General features: G+C 46.7%; 2 protein-coding genes across 2 annotated transcripts in view; one reads left to right on the forward strand and one right to left on the reverse strand.

Moving 5' to 3' along the window:
- Positions 1-11466, reverse strand: part of DNAAF1 (dynein, axonemal, assembly factor 1) — a 25303-nt gene extending 13837 nt beyond the window's left edge. The window contains exons 1-6 of the mRNA XM_006860293.1: positions 11412-11466; positions 6929-7064; positions 6385-6476; positions 4470-4691; positions 4189-4355; positions 2431-2552 (exon numbers count right to left, since the gene is read on the reverse strand). Coding sequence (XP_006860355.1) covers positions 2431-2552; positions 4189-4355; positions 4470-4691; positions 6385-6476; positions 6929-7064; positions 11412-11466 — 794 coding nt within the window. The remainder of the gene's footprint in view (positions 1-2430; positions 2553-4188; positions 4356-4469; positions 4692-6384; positions 6477-6928; positions 7065-11411) is intronic.
- Positions 11467-25777: 14311 nt separating this feature from the next.
- The window catches only part of HSDL1 (hydroxysteroid dehydrogenase like 1), a 17074-nt gene continuing 16027 nt past the window's right edge, over positions 25778-26824 (forward strand). The window contains exon 1 of the mRNA XM_006860294.1: positions 25778-25997. Within this exon, the coding sequence (XP_006860356.1) occupies positions 25778-25997 (220 nt within the window). The remainder of the gene's footprint in view (positions 25998-26824) is intronic.

The raw sequence follows: 26824 nt of genomic DNA on the forward strand, positions 1-26824 counted from the left end.
CCTCCAACACCACAATTCAAAGGCATCAATTCTTCTACGATCTTCCTTATTCACTGTCCAGCTTTTGCATGCATATGAGGTTATTGAAAATACCATGGCCTGGGTCAGGCGCACCTTAGTCCTCAAGATGACATCTTTGCTCTTCAACACTTTAAAAAGTTTCTGTGCAGTACTGGTTCTGGAGATCTGTGGGCCCAGCATTCCTAGGAGATCTCCATGTGTCTACTCTTCCCCTGGACCTAGGAGCTTCACGGTGCAGGGACTCCAGGCCCGAAGGACACACACCACTTTCGGCTCTTCTTTCTCGGTGGTAGCATGTCCCTCCTTCTCCACTCACCTCTCTCTCAAGAGATCGACCAAGATCCAACCTCATCCTGTAGATTGCACCCAACCTCACTGACAGCACACAAGTGAGGACTTAACACATAGGATAAACACATCAGATGACGTCATAAATATATTTGATCTCATCAGGGGGATTTATTATCGCTTACTGCCAAATCACTGAGAATCCGGGCCCCATCAAGTTGACACAAAACCTTAACTATGGCATCGTGGGGAGGGGCGCAAAGCACCTGCATAGACATTTTCCTAAGGAAGATACACAAAGGGTCACTAAATGCGTCAAAAAAGGCTCAATATCATTAACCACCAGGGAAAGCAATGCAACTCAAACCCACAGTGAGACAGCACTTCACACCCACAAGGATGACTGTCATGAGAAAGACAGATAATAACAAGTATATGTGATGAGGTGTGGGAAAACTGAAGCTGGAGAGAGTGTGAAAGGGCCACTCTGGAGAGCAGTCTGGAGGGTCCTCAAACGATTCAAATAGAGCTGTCAAAATCAAACAACTGGTAGACCACATGAAGCCCAATGGTCACGATCCTCAGACCAGAAGAACTGATGGTGCCCAGCTACCCCTGCTAAACCTTCTAAAAGGGATCACACTGAAAGGATAAGGTAGATAAAAATGTGGAAGAAAATTCAATACCATTAAAAACTTTTTTTAAAAAAAGGCCAGGTTTACTGGTCTGCTAGAGATTGGTAGAACCCCAAGACTATGGTCCTTAGTCACTCTTGGGGCCAGGAAGTGAACCCACCTCTATGGCTCCATTTCCAGCCAAACAGTGGTTTGATATTGTTAAGTGCCATCAAGTCGGTTCCGACCCATAGCCTTTCGGAGGGTGTAAATCCTTACAGGAATAGAAAGCCTCATCTTTCTCCCGCGGAGCGGCTGATAGTTTCGAACCGCTGACCTTAAGGTTCGCAGCCCGATTCGTAACCACTACGCTACCAGAGCTCCTTTCAGTAGACCAGCCTATAAAGTAAACACCACCACCAGGAGGTACAAGCTTCTTAGGACTATCACCCAGAATACCCAACAGCTCAGGAGTCCTGGTGTGGGGCTGTAGGCTAAACACTGGACTGTTAACTGTAAAGTTGATGGTTCAAACCTACCAGCCGTTCCTTGGAAACCCTATACAGCATTGCTATAGGTTGGAACTGCCTTAACTCACTTAACAACAGCAACAACAAAATCCGGGAAGCAGGAAGGGGCAGCAGCGGAGCAGGAGGAATAGAAACAGGAAACACAGGGAGGAAGTGGCAAGAGCGCTGTTCCATTGTGGGAAGTGCAGTCAATGTCACGGAACAAAATGAGTGTGGACTGTTGAATGGAAAACCGATGTGCTCTGTAAACTTTCACATAAATCCCCATAAAGAGTTAAAATGAAAAAGTACATAAAGAGCTAGCAGGTGATCCAGCAGTCAGGCCGTCTTTCAGCACAATTAGAATGGAATGCACTCTGGATTAAAAGGCCTGTCCAGGGGTCAATAAAAAAGCGCTCTGAAAAAGCAATATGAAAAAAGGTCCAACAAAGAAATGGGGAAAGAGAATGAACAGAATATTCATAAAGGGAGAAATGTCAGTGGCCAATTAAAGATGAAAAACTCCGACCTCCTCTGTTCTCCAAAACTGCACATTGCTAACGGTGAGATGCCACCCGCAGCCAGCTGTCACCTCAGCCAAGGTTCCTCTGAAATAGCTATTATCTGGTGAGGTTAGAAATGGGTTCAATCCTTCTAGAAAACAACGAGACAATATATGAGCTTCTTGAAAGGCTCAAACCACATTTTCTAATTCGGTAATGCCACAACTAGAATTCAGTGCTCAGACCGTGATCAAAGGCTTATGACGTAAGAGGACACGTATGGAAGGCTCATGCAAACCAGATACACAGTTAAGTGCTCAGGAATTGACGGTGTCCTGTCATGGACAAGATAGTTACAGAGACATTACAATAGTCTCCAAGCAGTATTTAGTCACATGTGGAAACAGGAATAAATTGGAAATAAACAGAAGTTTCATATTAGACGCGCTCAACCACCAAGTACTAAAACGTGACCCGGGGCTTTCTTCGTCTTACCTGTCTTTTGGAAAAACCGGTCTGTCGTCCAGGTATGTTAAGCACTTTAACCGAACAGTGACTGTCCTCCGATAATTAGGGATGTGCTTAATCACTGGGTTTCCAATCAAGTTCAGAACACGCTAGAAGCAAATCAGCGGAGTCCAATTAATGACTGGAAAATGCGAGCGGATGAGGTATTTAATATGTCTGGTGCTCCAAGGAAAAGGGGCCCTGGTGACACTGTGGGTTAAGCACTGGGCTGTCAAATGAAAGGTTGGTGGTTCAAACCCACCAGCCGCTTTATAGGACAAAGATGTGGCAGACTGTTTCAGTAAAGACTGGCAGCCTTGAAAACCCTATGTGGCACTTCAACCATGTCCTACAGAGTCACTAGGTGTCAGAACCCAGCAACAACATATGTGTGTCTCACATTTTCGAAGATCCCTGGAAAAACAATCATTTTACAAAATAAGGATCCCTGGTGGCTCAGTGGTTGTGCACTTGGCTGCGATCCGAAAGGTTGGCGGTTCTAACTCACCAGCCGCTCCAAGGGAGAACGACATGGCTGTCTGCTTCTGTAAAGATGACCGCCTTGGAAACCCTATGGGGACAGTTCTTCCCTGTTCTCGAAAGTCAGTGGTTCAAATCTACCAATCGCTCCGTGAGCCGGAAACCTCGATGGTCATAGGTGTTTGGTTTTGATTGGGTGCTCTAAGAATAAGTTAATAAAATATATTTTCTAAAGGGAAAAGGAAGCTAAGTCTGAGACCTAGTGTCTCAGGAAGACTGGGGAGAAGTTTCCACTGTTTCTGTACAGTCTGAACAGCCCAGAACACACTTCCTCCTCCCCCAACTCCAGGTCAGGGGACTTCTCATCCTTCCAGAACAAGGCTGGGAAGCATTTCCTGGAGCCTTGCCAGCTGCTGTGATGACACAAGTTTTGCTCACCCAACCTTTTGCACTGAGATGAATCTCTGTTTTCTTCCCTTTGCAGCTAGAGACGGCTGTTTACCACCAGGAATGAGTGGTGAATGTCAGTGCGCCAGGTGGGTTTGAACTGCCGACCTTGCAATAAGCAGCCCAGTGCTTATCCACACCAGGCCTCCGTAGAGAATTTAAAAGCAGACACAAAACAACCAGAAAGCAGACTGTCTGCGTTGCATTGATCCCCGCATGCTGGCATTCTCCTAGCTGGGTTCTGCTATCTCCCATCACTCGGCCCCTCCTGAGTATGAAGCATCTTTCCTGGAGACTCTGTTGGTACAAACACTTATCGTGGAGGTCTGAGTCAACCAACAGTACCTCAAAAGAAAGGACTGGCCATCTACTTCCCAAACAACTAGCTATTCAACACTGTGTGGAGCCCAATTCTCCACCACGACGTACAGACATACACGGTGACCCAGCATCGGCTGGACAGCAGCTACAATCTGTTACACATACACACAGGGCTACTTAGGGATGGAGTGACACGGTATCTACCATTTCCTTCAAGAAATTCCAGCTCAAAGAACAAAGGGAAGAAAAGTGTGAAAGAAAAAAAGATGGAAAGTAGAAAGGAGAGGGGGAGGGGGAGGGAGAGAGGGGGAGGGGGAGGGAGAGAAGGGGAGGGAGGGAGGGAAGGAGAAAGGGGAGTGGGAGGGAGGAAAGGACAGGAGGAGGAGGAGGGAGGAAAAGAGAGAGGGCAGGGGTGAGGAAGTGAAGGAAGAAGAGATTTGATAATTAGAGAACGTCAAATTCGCAAGATTTCGTTTCTTTCTTTGTCTTCCATCTTACCAAATTGGGCATTCTCTCGAGAACGCTCAGGATCTCTGGGTCATGCAGATGATTGTGGGAAAGGTCAAGGACGCACAATTTGGGACAGTCCTGTAGCTGCTGAATGTCGTCCACGCTCTCCAATTTGTTGTGTGCCATCTGCAGAGTGTTCAGGACTGGCAGGCAAGCTGCAAGGCCAGGTCAGCACAAGTCAGCCACCAAGGCATGCTGACATTCCCTCCCTGGGATGGACCTACAAAGGCATACTCAGTGACCCCCTGCCCCTGGACCCTCTTTCTTACCCAGGTTCTCAATGGTCTTGATGTAATTGTTGCTGAGGTTCAGAGCATCCAGTTTCTGCAGAGGTGCCAGGTTTTCGATTCTGTGAATCAGGTTCACTTGCAAGAAGAGGCACCGCAGTTCGGTGAGGGCATCTAGGTTCTCGATTTTCTGTATCCCGTTGCACTCCAGCCAAAGACAGCGCAGGCCCGTGTACTCATCCAGGTTCTCGATGCGGTCGAAGCCTAGGGGGAGGTGGGGGTGTCCATTAGTTAAGCTCTGACCACACAGGCCAGTTGTAATGTGCCCTTCTCTCATTGTTTATGTTGGTTATCTGTTTTTGTTTTTTTTTTGCTTCTCTTCTTTTGTCAGTCTAGCCAAAGGCTTTCAGTTTTACTGACCATTTCAGAGAACCAGCTTCTGGTTGGATTGCTTCTCTTGCTTTTCTGGTGCTTTTGGCTCTGGTCTTTGTTATTTCGTGCACCCTATGGTTTCTGCTTCCTTTGCTCTTCTCTTGCTTGTCCTTGGGTTGACAGGCTGGGCTGTTGATTTGAGACCTACCTTCTTTTTTTAACTGAGGCATTTAATGCTATAAGTTTCCCTCTGAGTATGGCCTTTGCTGCATCCCATAAGCTTGGGTTTGTCTTGCTTTGATTTTCATTTGACTCTAAGAAATGTGTGATTTCCTTTTTGATTTCTTCTTTGGCCCATTGATAGTTTAACAGTGTGTTGTTTAATTTCCATCATTGATGTATTTTTCATGGTTGGTTCTTTTTTTGTTTGTTTGTTTTTCTGTGCTCATTTTTTTCTGTTATTCAAGTCTAGCTTCGCTCCATATGGTCAGAGAAAAGACTTTGTATGCCTTACATCTTTTTGAATGTATCCATGCTTGCTTTGTGTGACCTAAAGTGTGGTCTGTCCTGGAGGATGGTCCATGGACACAGGAGTGGAGGACTGTACATGTATGTTTTGCTGTCTGGTGGTGGACTGTTCTATGTGTGTCTGTTGGTTTCCAGAGTCATTCAGGTTCTCTGCTTCCTTGTGGACCTTCTAGATATTCTGTACAGTAGTGAAAGTTGGTCTAATGTCGTTCAACTTCTCCCTTCAATTCTATCAGTGCCTGTAAATATCTTTTCACCTGTAGTCTCCATCTCTGTCTGTTTCTGTCTCTTTCCTCCCTCGCAATTTGTGGTTGCTATTGAAGAAGCTGGGTTCGTGTCCTTGAAGGTTTCCCTACGGTCTGGATTTTCTCTGGCCTGGTCCTCTCTGCAGCTTTCACTTTCTCCTTCTCCTTTTCAGCACTGTTAACCGCATCTCCAACTCACTTCTCATTACAGTCCCTTCTTGATCCCTTCAACAATGAGACCACCCGGCTAAGACCTCTAGGGACAGCCTAGCTGCTCAATCCTATTTTCAGTCCTTTTTGTACTTAACCACTCAACTATGTCTAACCTGGTGGGCCACACCCTTCTTTTTTCAAAACTCTAGTTGGGCACGACATTTTCTTCAGTATTGGTTTTTCACAAGTCTCCACTGAAATCTGGAGGTTAACGCGCTGGACTGTAAGGTAGGTCTGAACCACAAGCTTGGTGGTTTAAGCTCACCAGCTGCTCCTTGGAAATCCTACACAGGGTTACTATGAGTCGGAACCGACTCCAGGACACTAACCACAACAAACCACTGAAATCTGAAATGTCTACGTGAGAGAGCTCCAGACAGTTTGAAGAATAATTTCGTATACCATTAGCTCTGGTGTGGCACTGTCAGATAAGCAATGGACTGGTAACTGAAAGGCCAGCAGTTCAAACCCATCAGTCGCTCTCCGAAACCTTATACAGGGTCACTATGAGTGGAAACCGAGACCCAATAGGCACACAGCAATATCAAAAGCAGCATCTTTCTACTGCACAGGAAGCATCCCATTTAATGGGCCCTTACCTTTGAAGTGTAAATAGAGTGTGTCGTTCAGCGCTGGGGTGCTGTAAAGCTTGTGTTGTTTACAGAGTTTCTGCAGGAAACCTTTAGTCATTCTGTTAAAGTGAGAAGCAGGAACAAGACGTTTATTTTAATTGGTCAGCTGTAAAACATATTCCTAAAATTTCTTAGACCCTTCTCTGACTCCCAAAGATTCCACAACCTTCTACATTCCTTGTAACTATTTTAAATTCTCCTCTTCCTTCCTTTTTTTAAAATTGCTTTCAAAGCCTCTTCCAACATGGTTACTTTCAGCATTCTTGAAAACTGCAGCGTCTGTTCTAATAAAAATACTTTTAGTGGGGCCATCAAGAACTATTGATGTCTCTTTCCAGGCCAGACATTATGGTTAACAGTCTGAGGATGGTTGTAGATCAGAGGATCTGTCTCAGATAGCAGGCAGGCTGCTTCCTCTCTGCAAACATACGTTTCCTCATGTGTACGAGGGAGGAGAGCACCATTGCCCGATTCAAGAACTATGAGCTGTCATGGGCAGCCAATACCATACCTGGGGCTGTGATCTTCCCTGGCATCTCCTGGGTGTGTTAAATGGCTATCTGACTTGCTGTCACCACCCTGTTTCTGCTCGCTGTGGCAGGATGCATTACAAGGGCCCACACACGTGTCCTTGGGCTCGTTAATGTCTGTGAAATAGAAGACAGCAGTTCCGCAGTGATTTTCTCTCTCATTGTTAAGTGCCATCAAGTTGGCTCCAACTCACAGCAACCTTAATAAAGGGTTTCCAAGGAGCGGCTGCTGGGTTTGAACTACTGACTTTTGGTTAGCAGTCCAGTACTTATCCTAAGCAATATACCAGCACTCCTTCCCTCCCTTTCCTCCACCTCTCTCTATATATATATCTTGAGATATAAAAGAGATTAAACAAGCGAACAGAGCTCAGAGGGTCCTACTACCAAGAAAGAAGAATCGGGAATGCAGTGGTTCTCCAGTTGTGAAGCTCCTAGATCCAGGAAAGACTGATGCCAAGACACAAGGGGAGCTCTGGGAAGGCTGGGCTTACAGACGCTGAAAGGAGATAAGGATCTTCCTCCAGAACTGGGGCTCAGAATTTGGACCGCTGGGAGTCCTGGTGTGGTGCTGCGGGTTAATGAGCTGGACTGCAAAGTCGGTTTGAACCACATGGTCGGCAGTTCAAGCTTACCAGCCTCTTCTCAGAAACCCTACACGGAGTCGTTATGGGTAGGAACAGACTCGCTGGCACTTAACAGTAACAGCCTCCTCAACTGTGAGGGAATCAATTTCTGGTTTGTTAAAGCCATCCACTTGTGTGGTATTTCTGTCATAGCAGCACTAAACATACAACTTCTCCCCCCAGTTTCAATTCCATTAATAGTTCCTTCTGCTTTTAGCATAGCTGTTGTTGTTAGGCGCTGTTGAATCCTTTTCTACTCATGGAGACCCCATGAGACAGAGGAGAACTGCCCCGTGAAGATTCTGAAGCTCCAGCCTTTGTGGCACAGCGGGTTAAGTGCTGGGCTGCTACCTGAAAAGTCAGCAGTTCGGAGCCACCAGCTGCTGTGAGGGAGAATGATGAGGCAATCAGCTTCTGGTAAGATGCCGGCCTTGGAAGCCCTTGGGGCAGTTCTCCTGTGTTCTGTAGGGTCACTATGGGTTGGAATAGACTCTGGCAGCAGGCTCATCTTTATGGAAATCACATCACAAGGCCTGACTTCTCAAACAGAGCTGCTGAATGGGTGAGAACTGCCAACCTTGTATTTAGCAGTCCAGTGCTTATCCTACAGCTCCACCAGGGGCAGCCATAGGAGACCAGAAGGGCAGTGTTTGCTCCCAAACAAAGCTCAGCAGGTAGGAAGGGGTAGGAAATAAAGGAACCCGGAAACCCTGGGAGGAAGTGGGAGGAATGCTGTTACATCCAAGGGACAGGTAACCAAAGTCAGGAGGCAACAGGTGAATAAATCGTTGAATGGAAAACTAATTTGCCCTGTAAACTTTCACTCAAACACAATAAAAATAAAAAAAAGAAAAACTACACACACAAAAAAAATAAAGCAAAAACAGAATGTTTCTTTGGTCAGAAAAAAATGAGCTCCTTTAGAGGTCCGGAATTTTAAAGGCTATGGGCTGCTGCGGCTGTAGGTATGTATTTGTGCATGTGTGTGTCCTTAGTTGAAAACACTCCTTGTGTGGAACTTGTGTTGTTGCTGTTCTTAAGTGACACTGAGTCGGTTCCAACTTACAGGGCTCCTGGATAGGGTTTCTGAGGAGCAGCTGACTGGCTGGAGGGTTTGAACTGATGATCCTTATTGTTAGCAGCCCAGCGCTTATCCTACAGCATCACTCCAGGACTCCTCATATGTGTCTATTTCCCATCGTATCCACTGACCAGCCACAAGACTCACCAGATCATTGTGGAACAAACTGCTCAGCAAACATTTAATGAATTGGTTGTTTAGACTTTACGTGCCGTTGAAGGAGCTCTGGTAGCGTAGTGGTTACGAATCGGGCCGCTAACCTCAAGGTCATTAGTTCAAAACTACCGGCTGTCCCGCGGGGGAAAGATGAGGCTTCCTGCTCCCGCAAAGATTTACAGCCTTGGAAACCATGTACAGGGTCGCTTTGAGTCAGAACCGACTCCCCCACCAGGTGCCGTGGCGTCAATTCTGACCCAAAGGGACCACAGGTGTAAAAGGACAAGAGGCTGCCGTGCCCTGCACCATCCTCATCAGCATTATGTTTGAGACTATTGTTAAAACCCTGCTCTTCTATCTCAATGAGGATCTTCCTCATGTTCATTACCTTCTATGTAACACACAGGAGAAGGATGAGGGTTTCTGCTCATCAAAGATTTACAGTCTCAGAAACCCTATGAGTAGCAACCAACGCAACGGCACCTAACAATAGCAACTACGATCACAAGATAATAATAGCAGGAGCTCTGGTAGCGTAGCGGTTATGAATCGGGCTGCAAACCTCAAGGTCAGCAGTTCAAAACTACCAGCTGTTTTACAGGAGAAAGATGAGACTTTCTGCCCCCGTAACGATTTATAGCCCCGGAAACCCTGTACAGGGTCACTATGGGTCAGAACCGACTCCACGCACATCACCACTACCACCACGACTTATTAGAAAGAACCATGGCAGTATAGTTGATTATGTGCATGGCTGCTAACTACAAGGTCAGCAGTTCGAATCTATCAGTTGCTCCACAGGAGAAAGATGAGACTTTCTGCTCCCATAAAGATTTGTAGCCTCAGTAGCCCTATATACAGGGTTGCTATAAGTTGGGACCAACTCGATGGCACACACCCACCACCAGCATTTATTAATGGCTCACTATCTGTGGGAGTCCTGGTGTAGTACTGTGGGTTAATGCGCTGGACTGCAAAGCCATCTGAACTACAAGGTTCGTGGTTCAAGCTCATGAATCGCTCTTCAGAAACGCCACGCAGGGTTGCTATGGGTCAGAAAGAACTCGAAGGCACTTGACAACAACAACATATCTGTGAGATACAGCACTGGACCACAAGGTCTGTTTGAACCATAAGGTCAGTGGTTCAATCTCACCAGCCGCTCCTCGGAAACCCTATACAGCATTGCTAAGAATCGGAACTGACGCCACGGCACTTGACAACAACATATCTGTGGGTCAGGCATCAGGCTGCTAACTGCTAACCTGCCAGTGGCTCCATGGGACTAGAAAGATGAAGCTGTCTGCTCCTGTAAAGATTCCGTCTCCGAAACCATTGTGTAGGGTCACTCTGTGTTGGAACTGACTGAATTAATGGCAGTGGGTCTGCTTGTTTGGTATGTGCCTTCACACCTGAACTTACATCAACCTGCAAGCCAGGCACAATTATCCCTGCTTGCAGATGAGAGATAAAGGCTCAGAGGCCAAGAGTCACAGAGTTGGCAAGCTGTGAGTTGGAAACTGAACCCAACACTGAGGGCTTTGAAGATCATGTCTCCATGCTGAGCAGTACTGGTTCCTATGACTGCTCACTGAAGGTCTTCCTGGACAGTAAGCGCTAAAGATAAAAGAGGGGGCTTCAAAGAGTTTGTGGCAAAACAGTATTCAAAGATAATGGAATTTTCCCACAGACTTTTTGAAGTCCACTCATATTTGTTAACTAGGTTCGAAATAAGAAATGCTAATCAATTTGCTTCTGTATCTGGGCATTAGAAGGTTTTCTTGTTGGGCCCTGAGCCACCTTAGACCATAGGCCGCAGTGTCTCCACCAAGTCCATTCCAAGCGAGGGTCCACACCAACTCCACTCATTTCTCCATTGGACCTGGTACTTGGGATACAATTCAGGTGCTCTGCTCTCACATAATATGCCATCTAATGGTGGGAGAACTTTGATCTTCCATGGTGACACCAATAAAGGTATAAATTCAAAACATTAAAATGTGCAGGAAGGGAACCAGTGGGTTTAGGTATAAAGTCTGTATCACTGACTTGGTTGTGGTGTTGGGCACCATAAGTTGATTCCGATCATAGAGAAGCCTTGTGGCAGAGTAGAACTGTCATATAGGATTTTCTAGGCTGTCATCTCTACTGACCTGGTGTGGCACTGTGGATTAATGAGCTGGACTGCAAAATTGGTTTAAACCACAAGGTCGGTAATTCAAGCTCACCAGCCGCTCGGGTCTCTACATTCACAGGTTTCTCTCTCAGAGCTGCTGGATGAGTTTGAACTGCCAAACTTTGTTTAGTAGCCACACTTAACCATGGGGCCACTGACAAACTGAGGGTAAACTGGAGCCGGTTTTACAACCTCTTTAAAGTTTCCAGTGTGAAATGGGAAAGGCGTGCCTACTGCAGGGGGCTGGCGAAGGGCGCCAGGGCGGCAAGCCCTTGGCACCAGGCATTTCACAACTGCTGACGGTATTATTGTTACTTTTGGGTATTAAGATGAAGTATGTTGTGTTAGAAGGGAGTTCCCTTCTAAGGGAGGGTGCACTCAAGCCGGCCCGCACCCCCTCCCCTTCCCGTGGTGGCGGTCAGCACCTTCCTTGCGGTCCCCTTGTCCTGTGCTCCCATGGTCCCCGGCAGACGCCTCCATGTGGTGATCCATAGTGCACTCCAGCTCTGTGCCCTGGCCTGCCGCAGACTTGGGGGTCTCCGGATGCATGTTTATTCTGGCAACAAGGAACACCTCGTTCCGCGGGGTCGCTGTTGGTCAAGCCTGGTCAGGGACGACAGTCTCTCCTTCCCTACTAGACGCTCACACCTGCGATATTGGCTGCTCAACGCTCCCCGGGTCGCCACGGCAACCGTCACGCACGCGCACTACTGGCAAGGGCTCCTAGGGCGCTGGGGGCGGACCCTAAACGACTCCGCCCCCGGCGCGTGCTTGGGTCACGTGTGGGTGTGCCGGGCGGCTGCTGTGACGGCGGTGACGGGGGCGGCGGCCGCGCGGGTTTGGCGGGACCCGGCCAGAGACTGCGCCCCTTTTGCAGGTACCGCGCCCCCCGGGCCCCGATCCCCTACCTCTTTGTTCTCCAGCCTCCCTTAACGCCCCCAACCACACCCCTGAGATCGTGGAGCTTGCGGCTTCCTGGGGCCCCCGGGAACTCCATACCCCCTTCCCTCCGACCACCGCCCTCAGCACCCCTCGTTCGAGACCCAAATCCCACAACGCCCCCTCCCCGGCATTGCATACTAGGGACCCCCTCGTGTAGGTTCTCCTTTAGGACCTGGAATCCTGGCGGCCCCACCTTCTTAGGCGCGAGCCCCTCTCCCCATCCAGACCCTCGGGAGAGGCTTCCCAGCTAGGGCCCTTGTCAGCGCTGCTGTATTTTCGGGTTCAGATGTTTGTTTGTGTCCTGAATTGGAAATGCTCGTAATTCCAAAGAATAGCCTTGTTAAGAAAGGGCGGCAGCCGTTCGTCATACTTGATCGGTTGTCTGGATACCTCCCATGTGCTAGCCCCTGACCAGTCGTCCCAGGTGCCCTCACCCGGTGACCCCCACCAGTACTCCGCTATGTGCCCCCTGCCAGATGCGGGAAAGAGGGTCCCTGATCTGAAGGGGCGTGGGGCACACATGCATCCTGGCACCCCAAGCGTACAAATTCCTGGGAGGCCTCCTGGCTGCGGGCCACCACCCAGAGCTCAGGACTCGACCTTGGTCTGGATTTCTGCTGCTGCTTAGCTTTGGTATTATTCTGGGTATGTCATTAAAGCGTGCGTGCCTCAGTTTCTCCATCTGAAAACCGGAGTGATTGTAGCCCCACCTCATGAGATTGACGAGAGAATTAATACCAGGAGAGATGAGGGAGGGTAAAGCATTTCCTGAGCATTGATGCCTCTCAGGTTTAGCTCTTAGTATTACAATAGTATGTAGGTGGCTTTGTTGTCCATGTGTGCCTCCCAGTAAAGCACTGCCTAGTCATGTGCCACCTTCAAGATCATTGTCGTGTTAGAGCCCATTTTCATCTCATGGAAGATCTTTCACCTTTTTGCTGACCCTTCACTTTTTGCTGACCTCCTGGTGTGGCGCTGTGGGTTAATGCGCCAGACTGTAAAGCCGTTTGAACTGCAAGGTGGGCAGTTCAAGCTCACCAGCTGCTCCTCAGAAACCCTATACAGGGTCGCTATGTGTTGGAATCCACTTGATGGCACTTAACAACAACAACTGAATAATAGTGGCACAAAGCTAATGCTTATTGACCACTTCTGGCTTGGGCACTGTTCTAAGTGTCTTGTGTGTGTTACCTCATTGATTTCTCAGGATGGTTCTAGGCAGGACCTGTTGCTTCATTTTCACAGAGAGTGTTACGGAAACCACAGAGGTGAAGTAACTTCATTTTCACCAGAGGCACACAGCTCTTAAATGGGGAGCCTGGATTCCCTCCCAGGTCTTTCCCGGTGTCTATGGTGCTCATTGTTGTCAGCTGCACTGGAATTGGCCCCTTATTCATAGCAACCCTGTTCGGAAACCTGGGCTTCTAAACAGTATTCTGGATCGACCCCCTGCCGAGAATGATCATTAACACCCCAGCTATACTGACTAGGAATCAACATGTTCATAAGAGTCCCAAGAATCTAAAGGAATCACCTCGGTGTCAGCAGGGTGTCTAACTAGTCCTCGATGGTTTGAAGTCTGGGGTAAAACAGAATAAAACTCTGCCCAGTCCTGCCATTGGTTGCAGGTTGCACTGTTGTGATCCAGAGGGCGTTCATTTTCCTGATTTTTAGAAGTCGATTTGCCAGGACTTTCTTCCTAGTCTCAGTCAGGAAGCACTACTGAAATATGTCCAGCATCGTCGTAGCACAAGCCTCCACTGACAGGTGGGTAGTGGCTGCGTGTGAGGTATGTGGACCAAGAATCTCCCATCTGTCTTCTGTACTGATACCCCGGGGACATAGAGTTCAGAAAAATGGTGATACTATTAGTGTCTCTTATTATGTTGGAATGGTAATAAAATTTACCTGGCAGTATTTACCACTTAAAAAATATACAGTCTGGCGGCTTTTAGTAGCTTCGTAATGCGTGCAACCATCAGCACTATGTAATTCCAGAGCATTTTCATCAACCCAAAGAAACCCAGTATCATTAACAGTGACTTCTAATTTCCTCCCCTTGCCACCCCCTGAGCCCTCTAAACCCAAACCCTTGCCATGGAGTTCATTCTGACTCATAATTACCCCGATAGGACAGAGTAGAATTGCTCCTATAGGGTTTCTAAGTCTGTGATGTTTACAGAAGCGGACAACCTGATCTTTCTCCCATGGAGTGACTGGTGGGTTTGAACCACCAACCTTTCGGTTAGCATCCGAGTGCTTAACCTACTACGCCAACAGGATTCCTTCTCCCATCCCTGGCAACCACTAATGGACTTTGTGTCTCTATGGATTTGCTTGCCCTGAAGCAAATTTCATATAAGTGCCATTTCGTTTTAGTGAAATCATATAATATGTAGCCTTTTGCATCTCTGGCTTTTTTCACTCAGAAGGGTGTTTTCAAGGATCATCCATATCTTAGCATGTATCAGTACTTCATTCCTTTTTATGGCTCCATGACATTCCTCTGTGTGGATGGACCACATTTTGCTTACCCATTCACCAGTAGATGGACACTTGGGTGGTTTTGCTATTGTGAAAAATGCTGCTATAGACGTGCATGTATGAATTTTTGTACGAACTGAAGTTTTCAGTTCTCTTGAGTATATACTTAGAGTGGGAGACGATTTTTTTTTTTTAATTCCCGCTGCAAAAATGGAGACCTAAAACTCGGACAAAAGGGGTCTTGGTTGAGAATTCAGATTTCTACCTCCCATGTTGCTGTCCTTTCTATTCCACTCCCAGTGTTCAATTTAGTGGTTCACTAAAAACGGGATGGGGAAGGGAAGGAAATCCCCACAAGTCCAGCCGTTTCAAAGTGCTGATACAAAGTTGGAGAAGCATCTTAAGGATTTTTACCTTGAGAGTGAAATTTGAGCATTGAACACAAAGCAGTATTTGATTCCACTAAATAGATTTATTCACTAGATACTGCATACGGAGATCCACACACAGTGCTGTGAAGGAATCGTAAAGGTGTGTGAGATGTCAGCCTCAAACTTATACAAAGTCCAGAAGGGTTAAAGGGTGAGATCTGAAAAGCAAAAGCTTTAAGCTTTCAGAAAATAACACAGAAAGTATCTTCGTGACATAAGACTAAAGTGGGATTTCTGCAGTAAAACGTAACAAGCGTAGGCATAAAGGGCAAGGATTGATAGATGTGACTGCAGTTACACCAAAACATTCCATTCATCAAAAGAACTATGTTGTTAAGTGCCATGGAATGGGTTCTGATTCATAGTGACCCTGTGTAGGGTTTCTGAGGCTGTAAATCTTCCCTGGAACAGAAAGCTGTTTAATCTTTCTCCCGTGATGTGGCTGGTGGGTTTGAACTGCAGACTTTGTGCTTAGCATTCTAGTGATTATCCTACAGCACCGCTGACGCTTCCTGAAAAGCCTATATATAATGAGATACAAAACAGGAGAAGTATTATCTAGAATAGGTAAAGAATTCGTACAATCCTGAAAGAAGATGACAGCACTCGAAAAATGAGCAACAGAGAGCCACGGGCTTTTCATAGGCAACACAAATACCAGTTCAAAGAATTTCAGTCTTAAGGCTAACCAAGGAAATGTTCGTTGCAACCTTGGGGTGATACCGTTTTGCAGCCATCATCTTGATAAAGGTGAATAGGATCAACATCTGCTGAGGATGCTTCAGAAGGATGCCGGCGAAGTCACATGACCCTGTAAGGGGGTGGACTGGCCGGTCTCTAGCTTAATGCACAGACGGCCTGGGACCCATCAGTCTACCTCCTAGTCATTTACCTCAGAGAACCTTGGCTCATGAATGTTCCCAGTCGGCTGTTCAGAAACACAGCACAAAATAAAACAAAACAACCCAACAATTGCAGTTGCCCATCAGCAATGAATATGCGAGTCGAGGCCTTTACAAATTGTGAAACACTACAGAATGAAAGTGTGTGGACTAAGCTACAGGCATGGTCACGGAACATCAGTCACCGAACAATGCTGAGTGAAAGGCACCAGGCAGTGAGGAATACACAAAGGGGGACTTCAAAACGTTCGTGGGAAAATTCCCGTATCTTATTTTTCCACAAACTTTTTGAAACCTTCTCGTACAGTGTGATTCTTTTATGTGAAGTTCAAACCAGGCAGAAGTGAACAATGATCTTTGTTGTTAAGTGCTATCTAATTGATTCTGACTCATAGCAACCTTGTATAGAGTTTCTAAGGAGCGGCCGGTGATTTTAAACTGCCAACCTTGAGGTCAATGGTTCAGTGCTTATCCTACAGTGCCACAGCATGACTCCTGCTGTTTCAGAAAACATGCTTGGGGCTGGGATAACAACTATTAAAAAAAGACCCCAAAACAAGGAAATGGTTACGTCCCGTGTGGACGAAGGGCGTGCGAGCAGGCAAGAAGTATATGGGGCTACTAAGAAACTGGCTTTTTTATTTGTTAAGCTAGGGTGGTGGCTGTATGGATGTTTTATTTTATTGCTTCTTGAACTATATGTAAAGGTTTAACACATTTTGTAAAGTAACTTTTTATTGTGAATTGAGTAAAGGTTTACAAACAAGATCATCCATTTTGCCCGTATTGCATTCAGCAAATCATATACTTTTGGTTTGTTTCAATGATTTCAGTCCCTTCCGTGCAACAACGGTTATCCAGCTTCCTGTCTGTTTGAGCTCCCTGTTGGTGTTATGAGGAGCACTAGTGTTGCATTGGTTAAGTACTTGACTGTCAATTCAAAGGTTGGAGGTTCGAACCCAGGCGTCTCTGGAGCAGTTCTCCTCTGGCCTTCGGGGTCACAATGAGTCAGAATTCACTCAACAGCAAATGGGCTTTTACTGCTGTTAGAACACATTGCCTCACACCCAGGTTAGTGGTTGATTGTTAAGTGCCGAGGAGTGGCTGGTGGATTTGAACTGCCAACCTTGCAGTTAGCAGTCCAGTGCTGATCCTACAGTGCCACACCAGGACTCTTCAGACATACGTAGTCCCCGGTTTGTGACTGGGTTTCAGTCCTTTTTTTTTTTTCTTTGAATTTTTCATTATTATTGACTTTTATTATCTGTATAAAAGGGGCCTGGTGGCCAGGTGGGTTTAGCATTCGGCTTCTAATCGGAAGGCAGGTGGTTTGAACCTGCCAGATAGATGAGGCTGTTGGCTCCCAGTCTCCTCTGTCCTACAGGATTGGGATGGCTGGAATCAAGTAAATGGCAGTGAGTAAGTGATGATCAATATCTTTATCAATCTCCTCTTTATTTGTCTGTGGGGGTGGGACACGCTCCAACTGGGCTGTCTCCTTCAGGAGGCTTTGGGGGAGAAGGCAGCCCTCACCTCTGTCAGCTTCAGAGACACCTGCATTGGCGACTGCTGGTCCCTTCCTCCAGCGTCAAATCTGGCGCAGCACCACGTCTTCAGATATCTGTCTGACCTCTGCTTTTGTGCTCTGGTCACCTTCCCTGTCTTCCACCCTGTGGCTACATTTAGAGCCCACTAGAAGTCCTGAGGAGTCCTGGTGCGGTGTTGTGTGTTAATGCGCTGGACTGCAAAATCGGTTTGAACCACAAGATTGGCGTTTCAAGTTCACCAGCTGCTGCTCGGAAACCCTCTCTATACAGGGTCTATACAGGGTTGCTATGAGTCGGAACCAACTTTGTTAAAGCCTTGTGTTTTTGGTCATGGAAGGTATTCTGAATGAAGTGGAAAAAAAATTTTTTGGGGGGTGGCGTGGGGCACTATGGATTTTGATACCATTAACAGGACACCTGTGTTCTGAGGGTGTATTTGGTGCGGGAGTTGGTGGGCCAAGGCCCATGTCTTCAGATTCATACAGTTACGCAGACCGCCACCAGGTGGCAGCATGCGTCCAAAGTGGGATTGCACTTTCCCACTACACCCCAGAGGCAGGAAATCTAGGTGTGTCCCGGATTATGAAATGGTTAGCTTAGTCACATCTCCACAGTTCCTTTTTCCTTGTAAAGCTTCAGCCAAGACTTCTTTCCCAGAACTCCTGATTCAGGAAGCTCCGTCTGTTGGTAGTACTATATTTTGTCTTGTCAGGCTGATGCAGCAGAACTGAAGGTCAGGATAATGTTAGGGACCAGAGCAGTTTTCCTCTGAAGCAGTGACTGTGCCCTTTGCAGTTTGGGTCCGGGATCTCCCATGTTGTCTGTCTGTGATGAGTTCATCGATCAGCCCATTGCCGTTGAGTCGATTCCAACGCCTAGTTCCTCTACAGGACAGAGTATAGCTGTCCCCTAGGAGACTTCCCAAGGCTGCCACCTTTATGGAAGCAGACTGCCACATCGTTCTCCCTTGGAGCGGCTGGTAGGTTTGAACTGCCAACCTTTTGGCTAGTAGCTGAGTGCTTGAACCACTGTGCCACCTGCGATCTTAAGTGTGTAATCAACACCTTTGAAACTGTTTCAGTGAAAGGCCACAAGGTTCGCAGGCTTTGGGAGAAGGACAGATTTCTTTTTTTACTAAGGAGACAGTCTTTTCTTTCATGTGTTTATAGATGGGGCACCAGATAGAGGATGTGGTGGATTGATAATTTCTTGTTCTTTTCCATTTGCGGCGCCTGAAGGTCAGAATATACGAGTGAGGGATGATGAATTGATGATGAAGGACAACCAGGGTCGTGGTCCCCTGTGCTCTCAGCCCATTGTCTGCACGGCTTCTTGTCCCTTGGCACACAGAACCTCTGGAGTGGAGGAGGAGTTTGTCACACACACACAGATGGGCATGGAAGGCAATAGGGAGTGGTAGGGATTGTGGTAAAGTGAGGCAGGGGAGTCTCGTTTGAAGGGTTCACCACTCAGTCGATTGAAGGGTCCACCATTCAGTTGATTGAAGGATCCACCAGTCAGTCGATTGCTGCCACATAGGTGAGCAGACCTCACAATGCCAGATTCTCCTGTTTGTTCCAAATAAGCTCAAAATAGGATTGTAATGTAAAAACTCTGTGATTTAAAAAATAGAGATAATTAATAAAATTTTGGCGTGGTGCTGTAGGGTGAGTACTGGACTGCAAACCATAAAGTCAGCAGTTCAAACCCACCAGCCAGTTCTCAGAAATCCTGTACAGGTCTGCTCACTATGAGTTAAAACCAACCCAACAGAACTTAACCACAGCCACAGCAGAACCCCTACAGCCCACATGAAGCGTGTCTGAGGTCCAGATTCAGGCCCGGGCCTGTTGGTAGCTTCTGAACCAGTCTTATTCTCCAGGTCAATTAGAAGTCTCAGTACTACTGCCCTGAGGACCAGGTGATCTTTAGCATCATTTGATTTCCTGCTGACATTTTCTTTTAACGTTAAAATCCGTAGGACGAACCTACCAGCTCCAGAGAGGAGACAGAAAGCATCCGTGTTGGGGATTTGGTTGATCTGCTTTTAGCCTCACATCACCTCACAGGTCTCTCTCTTCTCCATGCAGAGGGACTCAGGGGAGTCAGAAGGGCCTGGCGCCCCCAAACCATTCTCAGACCTGGCGCATGTTGAAACGTCCTCTCTTTAGCTGTAATTTCTACCTCCTGGGTCCCACCCCAGTCTGTTTTCAGATGTCATTCGAAGTGTGGATGGGTTTTAGAGTCCTGTTGAGATGCTTTTATAGGGCACAGCTAAGGGAGGAGGTGAGAACAGAAGTCCCCAGGGCCCAAGAAGCCCCTGAGAGACAGCAGTGTGACCCCTCGCTCCCTCAAATCGGTAGCACTCCAGAGCTGTACTGCTCGACGCGCACCAGGTAAGCCCAGTCCCTATCACATCAGCCACATACCATACTGGGTGGGTCAGCTCAAGAACATTCCATCCTTCTAGAGAGTTCTGTCGGACAGTTCTACTCTCCAGCTTGTAAAATGCTCATACATGACTATCTCGTTTTAGTATTAGACTGTTAAATGCAAGGTCAATGGTTCATACCTACCAGCCATTCCTTGGAAACCCTGTACAGGTTCACTATGAGTCAGAACCAACTCGACAGCACTTAACAACAACATAGGGGCGAATACTTTAAGGGCTTATCCAGCCTCCATGGCTCCAGGAAAAATGGATTCCGTGAGCATTTGAGATTCTGTTTCTCATTTTTCCCCTTTCGTCAAGAATCTTTCTAGAATTTTCAAACCTACATTGTATTTTTTAGGCCTATTGTTAGGCTGTGTTCAGTTCTAGACTTAAAGGGTGTCTTGAGGGCCACAGTCTCGGGGTTCCGCCAGTCTTTGTCAAACCTGTAAGCCTGGTGCTTTTAATTTTTCTGAAGTTTGTTCTACATTTTATCTATCCCTCCTATCGATCCAGGACTTTGTGTTGTGATCCTAATCAGAGAGGTCAGTAGAGGTAGCAGTCACCATCGAGTTTCTCTGGTCTCTAGTGTGGAGACTGTAGTTCACATGGCCTGTTTCCTCCAGCCTCTGAATGTCTTCACTCCTCTGTGCTCTGCACAATGAGACACCAATAGTTGCGTCTTAGATGGCCGCTCATGAGCACGTAAGACGGAAGTCACTGCTCACCGAAGTCAGATGTAGAATCTTCTATAGGATTTTTGATCAAAATGTTCAGTAATGGTAGCCAAGCATGTTTCCTTATTATTTAAAAGCTTACATAGTAGTTCCAGGTGATTTTCCCCGGCCAAGCTCTAAGGAGAGGGAGAAGATTTTGCTTCCTGTTGGTCTTTGTTTGCAGGTTGGCCGTACGAGAGCGACAGAAGAGAGACACAGTGGCAGGTTCGGAGCTGGCAGAGACAACGTGAGAGGAAACCCAAGAGTGGACAGCAACCCAGAGCAGGAAAACTACAAAACCACCTTGTGGTCAGTCATCTGCTGCTGGGGTTTTGCTTTCAAACTTTTAATCTTTTTTTTTTTAATCAGGTTGTTGTTGAGAATATACATAACAAAACACACACCATACAACCATTTCTATGTGTGCATCTCAGTGCCGGTGATGACAGTCTCTGTGAGTTGTAAACCATTCTCACCCTTGTTTCCCAAGTTGTTCTTCGCCCACGACACCAGCTCACTGCTCCCTAAGGTTCCTAGCTAAACTTCTGAGTTGCCGCTGTCACTCTGATCCCAGAGATGTAGTTCTTAAGAGAGCTTACTGTTCAAGGCAGAGAGTTTTTACTCGTTAGGCTAAACTACTCATGCTGTTTGGTTTTAAGAAGACTTCAGAGGATATTTGTAATTTAAAGGTTAAAGATTATCTCTGGGCGGTGGTTTCCGTGAAAATCTGGAGTCCATGAGACTATAAAATTCTGTTCTTCAGTTTCCCCCTTTTGACATGGATTCTTTGGCAGAATCTTTGATTAGGTTGTACAGTGATGGTAGCCATCATGGCAAAGGGAGCCACGCATTCCATTTCTTCCGCTTGTTCCGGACTCTCCTTCCTCTCTTGTTCTAGGTGAATAGAGGCCATTTCTTGTGCCTTAGATAGCTGCTTGTATATTCTTGGGGTTTTTACCTCACAAGTATTTAAATTCTTGGGTGGGGGCTTATTTAAGGGGGAAGCTGTTTCTTTTACATAGCTTTTCATCAGTGGGCCACCCCATATATAAGGTATGTTTTATTGTTGTTTACTGGCGAGTTGATTCTGACTCATAGCGACCCTGTGTAAGAGAGTAGAACTGCCCCACATGGCTTTCCAGGCTTTTCTGTGTGGTCCTGGTGTGGTGCTGTAGGATAAGCACTGAAATGCAAAGTCAGCGGTTCAAACTTACCATTTGCTTCTTGGACACCCTATACTGGGTGGCTAGGAGTCAAAACCAACTCAACGGCACTTAACAACTGCTGACCTTCCAGTTAGCAACCGAGTGTTTAACTGTGGGCGCCACCAGGGCCCCCTGAGGTGCACTAGGGTGTATATAATTGTTTTGTGTTTACTTTCCTCTTGTCTGTGTTTGATTCGCTCAGGCAAGAGGCACACATATGCTTTTAAAAACATTCCAGGAACGCCTGACCGTAGGATGGTTTCATGTGAATCTTTGGTTCTTACTTCCTTTATTATAAGAAGTTAGTGCTTTGATCATTTCTCTGGGGGGGCCTGTGATTGTGACTGGGTGACCCCCTCTGTTACCCGGATGGCTGGCGGGCTTCCCCATCTGTCAGTCTGGGGTGATTGAAGGCCAGGATAGAGCCGGAGTGGCTGCCAGGGTGGGTGGTGAACAGGCCTCCCTGGTCCCTCTCTCTTAACAGCCTTGAGAGCTGCTCATGGAGAACCAAGCAGAAGGAATGTTCTTCAGAGGATAACCAAACTCTTGAAGCATTGCAGATGATTTGGGAGCAAACGGGTGTGGGGCATGGGGAGGGTTGGCATTGCCTGGTGCCTGAAGAAGTGATCGGGAAAGGCAAGCGGCAACTTCACTCCAAATGTCTCCTCTTTCAGGAAACAGCCAGTTGGTTTCACAAAGAAAAACTGACCTGAAAGGGACATTTGTTTCCTATTTTTCTTTAACGTATTTGGTTTATGAGGAGCGTGGTGACTCTGTATGGTAACCAATGAACTGCAAACCACAAGGTCAGTGGTTCCAGCCCTCCAGTTACTCAGCTGGAGAAAAATGAGACTTTTTGCTCCCGCAAAGATGTACAGCCTTGGAAACTTTATACAGGGTCACTATGAGGTGGAACCAACTTGACAGAACTTAACAACAGCAATAATTTGCTTTATGTGCTTAACACATGTGTATAACATGTTATTTTCATGGATGTTTTCTTAACAAGTATGTATAATGTGTTCTTTTCATGAGTGCTTTCTTAACACGTGTATAATGTGTTCATTTCATGAATGTTTCCTTAACATACGTGTATAACGTGTTCATTTCATGAATGTTTCCTTAACAAACGTGTATAACGTGTTCATTTCATGAATGTTTCCTTAACATACGTGTATAACGTGTTCTTTTAATGAACGTTTTCTTAACATACATGTATAATGTTTTGGCATTTCTTGTTGCAGTAGATGAGTTTCTGTGAAAAGACGCCCAGTGTAGGTTGCATTCTCCCAATAGGAAAAGAGGAGGCCTGACTTCAGTCGTTTTCTGAATTGTTATTTGAGAGAGCTGTGTCTTTCATTAATGAACTAATTAATTAACACCGTGTCAGTCATGTAATGTGGTAACCACGTGATATTCCTTTCTCCCCTGAGAGATTCCATCCATACCGTGAGGGTATCTTGGAATGTCCATCGCGTCTGTCCTTTCGTTTTTCTACCCTATTTCTTCGGGAGGCTTGTTGGTTTCTGGTTCGGGCTGCACATACCCATCTACCACCCCCATTTCCCCCATTATTGGATGTGCTTTTCTCACCATCTAGTGCCTTCCAGGTGTCCCACCCCCTTGGGTCGCTGCTTTTCCGTGCTTTGGTTTTTGGCTCTGGAGAAGGTTGGTGGAGCATGGATTACACCACAGCAGGGCAGGGGTGAGCTCCTCATTCGGTGTATTCTTCCTGAAGATGTGCTACATTTCTGCTGCTGCTGTTGCATATTTTCACAGTTAAAATGCTTTTTTTTTTAAATTAATTTTAATGGGATATTTATAAGAGGGGGCTTGTCCAGAAATTTTACATTTTACCTCTTTTGCCTCAGAATCAACTTACTTATGGATAATAAAAGCTGCATCCTTGTGTTTGTATTATACATACGTATGTATATACACATACATGAACACACACGCATATCTATCTATCTATCTATAGATATAGATATATACATAAAGGAACGTTACGAGTTGGGCTGCTAACCTCAGGGTCAACAGTTCGAAACTACCAGCTGTTCTGTGGGAGAAAGATGAGGCTTTCTGCTCCCATAAAGATTTTACAGCTTCGGAAACCGAGGGTCGCTATGGGTTGGAACCGACTCGACGGCACTTGACAACAACTACATACCTATATATATGTTGTTGTTAAGTGCCGTCGAGTCGGTTCTAACTCATAGCCACCCAGTATAGCGTTTCCAAGTAGCGACTGGTGAGTTTGAACCACCAACCTTGTGGTCTTGTGCTGCAGACTGCAGGTACTGGGGTATTGAGGACCAGTGTCATGGACGAAAATCCAGCACGTGGCCGCACTCAGGTTTGCTGGCCAGAGACCCTGAGGGCTCAAGGAAGTAACCTCCGGATGTCCCGGGTTCATTGGCTTTTACGAACTCACTGTTGGGCTACTTCTGTGTAATTTGCTTTAGTCCTATTAAATCATTCTATGCTTCTTACTCCAGTAAATGCTTCTAGCTTCTGAGAAAATGGTTTCTTATGTGCCTCTCTTAATGTCTCCACTGTGTTGGCAGTGCTTAAGGTTCTAGGAACAAATCTCTCTGAGGAACAAACTCTGGCCACTGGGCAAGCTCGTCCAAACTGTTCTTTATCAAATTATTCAGTTATGTTTGATATTAACTTAGTACATGAGCCCTTGATACCCATGGACAAATATTAAAACAAAAAACTGCTCCTAAAGCCGAGGCTGTAAAAAGTTCCAAAAGCAAGTTTCCCCCAAGGAGTTCACCCAAAGTGGATTGGCGAATTCCAGGGTTTTGTCTAAAGAATAATAGGTGTCTGACTTCCCAGATAGACCCCAGGTGCAAACCATTCAGCTAGGCGTCTTGCTTCCTCTTGCAAGTCTCAGCCAGGCAGCTGACACAGCGGGACTCCTCTCAATTCTTTCCACCTTTTTCCTATTCGAGGGTAGGTGCTATAGGTATGTTAATTAGCCTGGAGAAACCGAGTTGTTGCCCTGGGATTCGAACCTGAAAAGTGTCATATAACTATTTGCTTGAATTTCTGGAAAATTAAGGATGTTAGATTATCAAGACAATATGTGATATATGTTTTAGAATTTGATTCCTGTAAATCATCGTGTCCTGTTTTGAACGATTAATCACATTTCATTTCTGTACCCCATCTTAATAAACCCCGCCTTCCTTTGTGTAAAGCTCCTCCCCGAAATAAAAGGGAGGCGCAGACCCAAGCCCGCATGCATTATGGCTGGCATGCGAGGCGTTACAACTGGCAAGGCATGCGTTATGGTTTGCAGGGCGGTGCTTTACTGCCTGCAGGGGCCATGATGCCCGTAGTCCAGGGTCTGCCCGCCAGTGTCGCATCCACGCTGGTTTTGGGGTATTTTGTGTTCTCTCTGTGTCTTTGTGTGTACTTTTTCTCTATCTCTGTCGCCGCCAGATCTCCCTCCTTTGTGAACTGAACCCCCGTGATGAGGCCGGTTCTCGACAGTCTTGCACTTATCCTGTAGCACCATGCACACGTACACACACGCACCCAGAACCCTGGTGGCAGGTGCTTTGCTCTCTCTGTACTTTGCCAACTGTCACACACAACACATAATAAACCAGCACAGCTTTGCTACAACAGGGCGAACTGAGCCATCCTGCACTAGAATGAACTTTGACCGCATGAGACAAGACGCTGTTTTGAGGCATAGGGCATATTGTGTCTGCCCCTACAGCTGCAATATATGTGCAGTGCTTGGCTTAGGGGTGTGGTAACTCTTGGTAGTTGTATACATTCATCTCTTCACAAGGAAAGCCCTTTATAAGCTGCAGCTCTTTAAGTTGTGACAGTAAGTGGACCAGATCCACAGGCTGAGGAGCCCTGGTGGCACAGTGGTTAAGCACTTGCTTGTGAATGGTTAAAGGCTCGGCACTGACTTGATGGCAGCTGCTTTGGTGCCTTTTTTGGTTTGGATCCACAGATGACACACATCTGCAGGGTTACTGTTACTGGAATTCGGAGTTGTTGAGAATCCAGTGCCCCTTGAGGCCTTCCTGAACTCAGACTCTTGCACGTTCATTCACTTCACTAACGCGAACGTCTCTCCTCTTTCCCTGCAGGCTGCTGGCACCATGGCCGCCGTGGACAGCTTCTACCTGTTATACAGGGAGATAGCGCGGTCCTGCAATTGCTATATGGAAGCCTTAGCCCTGGTCGGCGCTTGGTACACAGCCAGAAAGAGCATCACCGTCGTCTGTGACTTCTATAGCCTGGTCAGGCTGCATTTTATCCCTCGCTTGGTGAGCCGAGCCGACCTGATCAAGCAGTACGGACAGTGGGCGGTCGTCAGTGGTAAGAAGGGAGACTGCGTGCGCTCTGTGCCTGAGGGAAAGTGACAGGTTTCTCCTCTCTGAGTTGTTCAAAGAGTCACATGTCATGCATTTTGAGTGGAATGTCCTGTTTAATGGGAAGGTCTGTGGTCTCCCTGCCCCCATCTCAGGACCCTCAGGACTCTCTGCTTTGTTCTGCCTTCTCCTACTCCCCGTACTACACGATTCCCACCTTCCAACCCCTTGCTTTGTTTTTTCACTCCCTGTTTGGAAACTGTTTGGAAGCATGCCACAGTACAAATTGGAAATGAATGTAAAAGAGCTCTTCATGTGCCATCTGTCAGCGTGTCTGGGAGAGCGCTGTACTAGCATATGTCATTCTCACTGTGGTTTGGCCAATTCACCTGCTTGGCTGCTGAACGAAAGGGTGAGAGTTCAGTCCACCCTGATGTACCTCAGGAGAAAGGCCTGGCTGTCTGCTTGTGAACGAGGAGCCCTGAGAACCCTGTGGGTGGAGCACAGTTCTATTCTGACACATGCGGGGCACCATGAGTTGGACTACACTGCTGGCAACTGGTGTTATCATTCATCTTACTGATTCAGCCTCTTTGTCTTTGGTAAACATTCAAATTCAGTTTGTTTCCAGTATGCATTTTTCTCTGATTGAAAATTGGCTACTTCAGATCCCTTTTTAAGATATTTTATTTCTGACGTTGAGGAGAGCAGAAACAGCAGATGATGTTATCATTGCCACAATGTTGTACGAACAATCTGATGACTGACTTCAGTCTTCCATTCTCACTCTCATATTTGATGACTGACTTCAGTCTTCCATTCTCACTCTCATAT

The sequence above is a fragment of the Chrysochloris asiatica genome, unplaced genomic scaffold, assembly GCF_000296735.1.
Source record: "Chrysochloris asiatica unplaced genomic scaffold, ChrAsi1.0 scaffold00037, whole genome shotgun sequence".
Taxonomy (NCBI): Eukaryota; Metazoa; Chordata; class Mammalia; order Afrosoricida; family Chrysochloridae; genus Chrysochloris; species Chrysochloris asiatica.